The sequence below is a fragment of the Cucurbita moschata genome, unplaced genomic scaffold (assembly GCF_002738365.1).
Source record: "Cucurbita moschata cultivar Rifu unplaced genomic scaffold, Cmos_1.0 Cmo_Scf00004, whole genome shotgun sequence".
Taxonomy (NCBI): domain Eukaryota; kingdom Viridiplantae; phylum Streptophyta; class Magnoliopsida; order Cucurbitales; family Cucurbitaceae; genus Cucurbita; species Cucurbita moschata.
Genome location: NW_019268520.1, coordinates 4286049 through 4292815, shown reverse-complemented (window position 1 = coordinate 4292815; position 6767 = coordinate 4286049). Strand labels below are relative to the sequence as shown.

General features: G+C 37.9%; 2 protein-coding genes across 2 annotated transcripts in view; both read left to right on the top strand.

The window, feature by feature from the left end:
• Positions 1-3489, top strand: part of LOC111441329 (serine carboxypeptidase-like 45) — a 4987-nt gene extending 1498 nt beyond the window's left edge. The window contains exons 3-8 of the mRNA XM_023078271.1: positions 482-577; positions 683-775; positions 880-950; positions 1502-1968; positions 2038-2130; positions 3050-3489. Of these exons, the coding sequence (XP_022934039.1) occupies positions 482-577; positions 683-775; positions 880-950; positions 1502-1968; positions 2038-2130; positions 3050-3323 (1094 nt within the window). The 3' untranslated portion in view covers positions 3324-3489. The remainder of the gene's footprint in view (positions 1-481; positions 578-682; positions 776-879; positions 951-1501; positions 1969-2037; positions 2131-3049) is intronic.
• Positions 3490-4190: 701 nt separating this feature from the next.
• LOC111442259 (putative ankyrin repeat protein RF_0381) lies at positions 4191-6696 on the top strand. Its single transcript, XM_023079579.1, has 2 exons — positions 4191-4432; positions 5773-6696. Exons 1-2 carry the CDS (start codon positions 4206-4208, stop codon positions 6425-6427), a joined length of 882 nt encoding a protein of 293 aa, XP_022935347.1. The 5' UTR covers positions 4191-4205; the 3' UTR covers positions 6428-6696.
• Positions 6697-6767: the final 71 nt, after the last annotated feature.

Genomic DNA, 6767 nt, shown 5'->3' with positions numbered 1-6767 from the left:
TTTTTTTTTTTTTTTTTTTTTTTTTTTTTTTTTTTTTTTTGTGAGTGACAACAAAAAAAGAAAATAAAAAAATATTAATTTTTTCTTGCTCAGAATCTATAAAGTTTTTTTAAAAAACAAAACCCGCATGGAACACCGGGCCGAAGTATATCGAACCATAAAGTTTTATCATGAACAAATTAAAATATTATATATAAATTTAAAATTTTGAAAAAGTACTTAATCTATTATATATAAATTTAATTTTAATTTTTTTTTTTACTTTTAAATTTATATTTAATAGAGGAGTGAATTTTATAAAATATTAAATTTATATATTTGTTTTTGGTGTAGGAGAGTCTAATCACACCGTTAATAGATATTGTCAGTTTTAGCTCCATACACATAGCTCTCAGTTTTATAATTTTAAAACACTTCTATTAAAGTTTCTTTCTTTTCTACATACGACCCAGAATCTTATATAGTGTGTTTGTTTTTTCAGAAGCAAACATGTTATATTTGGAGTCACCTGCTGGAGTCGGATTCTCGTACTCTCCTAATAAATCTTTCTATTCGAGAATAGACGATGAAATTACAGGTGTTTCTATTCTTCCTATTTTATCATTTTTTTTATTAATTTTTAATCGGAAAAGATTGAATTTATTAATCTGATAATTGGGGGGTGGTTTCATTTTGTGTTAAGCCCGAGACAATCTCCTGTTTCTTCAGCACTGGTTCGACAAATTTCCAGAATACAAAAACAGAGATTTTTACATCACAGGGGAGAGTTATGGAGGTATTTAATTCTCTCCTTCTTTTACCTCTCCGCCGCCGCCCCCGCCGCCGCCGATAATTGGGTTGAAGCTAACTTTGTGCCATGGTTGACTCCTTTGATAACAGGACACTACGTTCCACAACTGGCGCAGCTCATTCTTAGCTCCAAAGTGAATATCAGACTAAAGGGAATCGCTGTGAGTAGCAATTTTACTTCAATATGATACTCTACTGTAATATTGTCCACTTTGAATATAAACTATTATAACTTTGATTGGGCTTTCCAGAAAGCCCAGATGTACTTTTACCTATAAATTCATGATCATTCCCTAAATTAGGCCACGTGGGACTTGACTTCCCTCCCAACAATTCTCAACAATCCTCACCTCGAACAAAGCACACTACAGAACCTTCCTTTAGGCCTATGGAGTCATCGAATAACCTTTCCTTAATCGAGACTCGACCCCTTCTCTAGAGTCCTCGAACAAAGTACACCTTTTATTCAACATTTGAGTTAGAGGATCACAACTAAGTTGAGGGCATAACTGCAGTAGCATGTTAGGAATCACGACTTTCACAGTAGTAAGATATTGTCCACTTTGAGTATAAGTTCTCGTAACTTTGCTTTAAACTTACAAAAACGCTTCATACCAATAGAGATATATTCCTTATTTATAAACTCACGATCATTCCCTACATCAGCTAACAATCCTCAACAATTCTTAATGACCGATTGCTATGGATGCAGATCGGAAACCCTCTCCTAGATTTCGGGAACGACTTCAACGCAAGAGACGCATACACGTGGTCACACGGTCTGGTTTCAGACTCAGCTTATAAGCTTCTAAGTTCAGTTTGCAACACTTCACGGCTATATAAAGAAGTCCTTCAAGGCACCATTTCTCCAGATTGCTTCTTCGTTATTTCCCAGGTTTCCGAACAGTTCTCCAGCTTCATCGACCCGTATAATATCATCGGCGACGTTTGCCTCGCCGCCAACAATTCACAGGCTGCAGCTCTCCTTCATCCACTTTGGTCGCTGCTGTACACTGCCAAATCCACAACGCCGCAATTAGAGGCTCAGGCAAATGGCGTTGAGAGAGATATCTGTTCGCAACAAAATGCTGCCAAATACTTGAACAGGAAGGATGTGCAGCAAGCGCTCCATGCCAAACTCGTTGGAGTGGCTCAATGGAGTCTGTGCAACCACAATTCGTAAGTAAATGTGATCTTTGAAGGTTAAGATGAATGGTGTTTGAATATTGAATGATTGATTACGTGCAGAGATTGGCATTACGATCGGAAGGACACGTTTAGATCGATGATTGATGTCGTTAGCTCGCTTGTGAAGTCCAAAATCCGAGTCTTGGTTTATAGGTAATCCCGTTCTTATATAATATTTGAGTCTTGATTTTAAGCTCGTTTTCCTCTCCAACCGATATGCGATCGCCCCCACGTCTACTAGGGAGAGATTCCACACCCTCGTAAGAAAGGATGCTTATACCACATTCCAACTCCTTGAGGCCTCGCACGTCTACTTGTGAGAGGTTTTCACACCCTTATAAGGGATGATTCGTTTCCCTCTCTAACTGATGTGGAATTTCACAATCTACCCCTCAAGCTCAGTGTCTATTAGGGAGAGATTTTCACACGCTTATAAAGAATTATTCATTTCCCTCTCTAACCAACGTGGACCCGAATCTACTCTGGAGACTCTAACCAGTGTGGGATTTTACAATCCACTCCCTTAAGGTCTTCGTCTACTAGGGAGAGGTTTCACATCTTTATAAAAAAAATGATTTATAGTACAATGTACCTCCTTTAAAGTCCAACGTCTACTAGGGAGATGTTTCCACACCCTTATAAGAAATGTTTTGTTCGCCTTTCCAACTGACATGGTATCTCACAATCCACCCCTTGGGCCCTGCGTCCTTATTGGCACACTACACGGTGTCTGGCTCCAATACCATTTGTAACAGTTTAAACCCACTACTAATAGATATTGCCCACTCCCTTTTATAGGGAAGAATTCGTTCCCCTTTCCAACCAATGTAAGATCTCATAATCCATTTCGTTGGGGCCAGCGTTTCCACTCCCTTTTATAAGGAAGAATTCGTTCCCCTTTCCAACCAATGTAAGATCTCATAATCCACTTCGTTGGGGCCAACGTTCTCGCTAACACACTACTCGGTATCTGACTCTAATACCATTTGTAACAATTCAAGTAAATATTTTAATATATTTGTATGTGAAGCAAGGAAAGTAAATGTAATATGTGTATTGATATTGATAACAGCGGTGATCAAGATTCGGTGATACCATTCACGGGAAGTAGAACACTGGTGAGTTCATTAGCGAAGGCGTTGGGTGTAAACACAAGCGTGGGTTACAGTGCTTGGCTAGTGGACAACCAGGTTGGTGGGTGGAGTGAAGCGTATGGCAAGTTTCTATCCTTTGCAAGCATAAGAGGCGCTGGTCACTTGGCTCCCGAAACTCAGCCCAAGAGATCTTTGGTGCTTTTTAAGGCATTCTTATATGGAATTCCACTCCAACAAATCTCATCTTTTTAGTAACCCTAGTTAATAAATAAAGCATGAGCTATCCATGAATATGAGCTACCTTTTGTGTTAGGCCAACACGACTCTCCATAATAGTATGATATTGTCCAGGTCTCAAAAGACCTCATTCTAATACAGAGACTATTCCTTGGTTATAAACTCATGATCATTCTCTAAATTAGCCGATGTGGTGTGGGAGTCCTTTCTTTGACATTTGAGTATTCTATTGACATGGCTAAGTTTAGGGTATGGTCCTGATACCATGTTAAACGAACACGACTCTCCACAATGGTATGATATTGTCTACTTTGAGCATAAGCTCTCATGGCTTTGCTTTGAGCTTCCCTAGAAGGTCTCATTCCAATGGAGAGAGTATTCCTTGATTATAAACGTATGATTATTCCCTAAATTAGCAGAGGTAAGACTTTTATCCAACAATTTGAACAAACCCTTTTGAACGGTGGTTCCAATTGTAGCTAAATTTAAAATTTAAAATTGAGACTCGTATTTCAAATATTTAACCAACCAAATTGAGATCCTTCTTATTACTGATATAATTATGACCTTCTTATCAATTGAAACGAAAAACCGGTTGGTTGGTTGTTATGTGGAATTGTATCTTGATTTGGTAATAATTAAAGTGAGCATGACTAAATAGTAATTAATATATACAAATCTCCGTTGACACATCGTCCCATGTCTAGCTCTAATACCATTTGTAACAGCTCAAGTTCATTGCTAGTAGATAATGTGCTTTTTGGCATCGTCAGCCTCAAAGGTTTAAAACACGTTTGTTAAAGAGACATTTTCACGTTCCTATAAGAAATCTTTAATGGGCCACTAACTATAAGGCCCATATCGAAAAGCCCATGAATTTTTGGTCTGAAAGGTCCAATGGGTCTTCTTCTTTCTGAGCTCTCAGTTCTTTCTTTTTCACTCTCAGAAGCTTGGATTGGAAGGTGGGACCGTAAAATGGGAAGGTCTCTAAGAAGGAGAGGCGCCACCGGTGGTGACGATCTACTTCACGCCGCCGCCAGGAACGGCGACCTGAGTTCTGTCATTTCAATTTTGGCATCTAATCCTTCGTCTGTCAATTCCAGAGATAAGCACTCTCGGACTCCGTATCCTTATGTTTCCTCCTGTTAATTGTTATTTCCAGATTTTTTTTTTAATAGAATTTTGTTGAATCATCATGCCTCCGTTCAGCTTAGTCAAATCCTTGGAATTTGTTCGATTAAATTGAAGTTGCGTAGGTTAGATTGTTTAAGAAGCTTTTTAATGGTTGTTTCTAGGTTGAATCAACCGAAAAAACGCAAGTTAATTAATTTCTAAAAAAATATTTTGATATATAAAGCTATTATATCACCTTCCTATACTCTTTTTTGAGTTTTTATCCTTCAATGATTTTTGGAAGTAATATGGCTATATTCTTGTTTTTCTTTGTGCATAATAAAATTTTAGGGTAAATAACTAGAACAATCTGATATCAATCTAATACTACTGGAGGATTAGAGATTGAATTGAGTTTTGTTACATTACAAGGGTCATTTGATTGAATTGAGTTTGAAGTTGTAATCTTTCATTTTAAAATTTGTATCCTTCAAAAGTTCTTTTTCAAGTCTGCCACTGGGCTCAATGAGACGAATTATAACTCTTAGTTTGTTCTTGATGAGTGATTTAGCACTATGGTATGGACAAGTCGCGCTAGACGTGATTTAACATCGGCCTCATGGACATATCATCCATGACCAAAAAATTTCGTTTATGGGAAAATTTTGTTTTATTGCTTAATGATTTAAAACTAGTCTGCCACTGGACTTATGATTTACCTGCAAATGCTATCAATGAGTTAAATTTTTAAATATTATTGTAATGAGTTTTAGCTTACTACAAGTGTTCTTAGGGCTGTACAACACTATTTTTGTGGGTACTAGTTCTACATCATGGTTGGATACTTTTTAGCCAGGTTTGTGCATTTCATTGCTGAGTTTGGGGGCTTTCTTACCTGCTTGATTTTGTTGCTCGGTTCGGGCATTCTCATGGTTGAGTTTGAGCACTCTTGTAGTTCGTTATTGAGTGGTTTGTTGCAATTTTGTGGGGGATGTTATGGGGTTGATTCACGAACAATTAAATATAGTTTTACAAGTATTTTACTTGATTTAAGACGGGTTCCTAGTGTATTGATGCTGATTTTTATCTTGACATAGATGCTCGATCCGTCCTCCTATCCAACGCCTTTTACCATCTAATGTAAAGGTTGCATTCATGTTCTTGAAAGTCTTCTTTATCTTATGCTTTAAACTTCATCACAATATATGATGCTCTTCCAATGTCATGATTTCATCTGGCTTGACCGGGCTGGCTATCCCTTTATTCTTGTTAGTTTTTTCCAGTACACTACTTCTAGCATCCAAACCCTTTGATTGTGTTTCCTTAACTCTTAGCAAACTTTGGAATATAGACTGCATTTAGCAGCATGGTCTGGACAAGCAGAGGTTATAAATTATCTATGCAAGAACAAGGCCGATGTTGGTGCTGCTGCCATGGATGATATGGCCGCAATACATTTTGCATCTCAGAAGGGACATTTAGAAGTTGTTCGTACTTTGATCTCACATGGTGGATCGATAAAAGCTTCTACTCGAAAGGGTATGACCCCACTGCACTATGCTGTGCAAGGTTCCCATTTGGAGCTTGTTAAGTACTTGGCAAAGAAAGGTGCAAGTTTGAGTACTAAAACGAAGGCAGGACAAACCTCTCTTGATTTGGCTAGCAACGAGGAAATCCGCTTGTTCTTGGATGAGCATGAAAAATCATCTAAGAAAGAAGAGCTAAAAGAAAAAGGGAAAGCCGGGACAACTCAACCGCAGCCAACTGCGTCGGTAGAAGATGGGGCACCCATTGCAAAGGCGAACGAAACTGGAAATGAAGACGATTCAGGGGTTGAGCAGTCAAAGAGGCCAAGCAATAAATATAACCAGGGGATCGAGCAGTCAAAGAGGAAGAGTGATGAGGCTGTTGGGGAGGAAGCCTTGTCAAAGCCGAAGAAGGCGAAAGTTGCCCTTGGCCATCTTCTAACATCGGATGACACACAAGAGGACGATGAAAACTCATGAAAGTGGCGTCGAGTGGCTCGTGTAACCAAGCATCGTTTATATTCCCTTCTCCAGATTTGTATTATCAATTCCATAATTTTAGGCATAGACCATTAGACCTTTGAAGGTAACATACTTTTGTTTTAGTATTTGTATCTTCCTAATTTAACCTTCACATCAAAGGGTTGATAGATAGTTATCTCTAACCCTTCTCTGTCTTAATGTTTCTATAGTTGAATGTGGAGAAAAATTATACTTCCGGTATATAAGGATTGAGTTTGAATGAAAAAGGAAGAAAGAATAAGATAAAAAAGGATAAGATGTATGGTTGTTTGTTAGTTTTTTTTTTTTTTTTTTTTTT

Excerpts from the sequence above, each read along its gene's own strand:
- LOC111442259 (XM_023079579.1), top strand. The coding sequence starts at position 4,206 with ATGGGTCTTCTTCTTTCTGAGCTCTCAGTTCTTTCTTTTTCACTCTCA. Across the intron at positions 4,433-5,772 it reads GATAAGCACTCTCGGACTCC|ACTGCATTTAGCAGCATGGT; the intron begins GTATCCTTATGT and ends TTTGGAATATAG.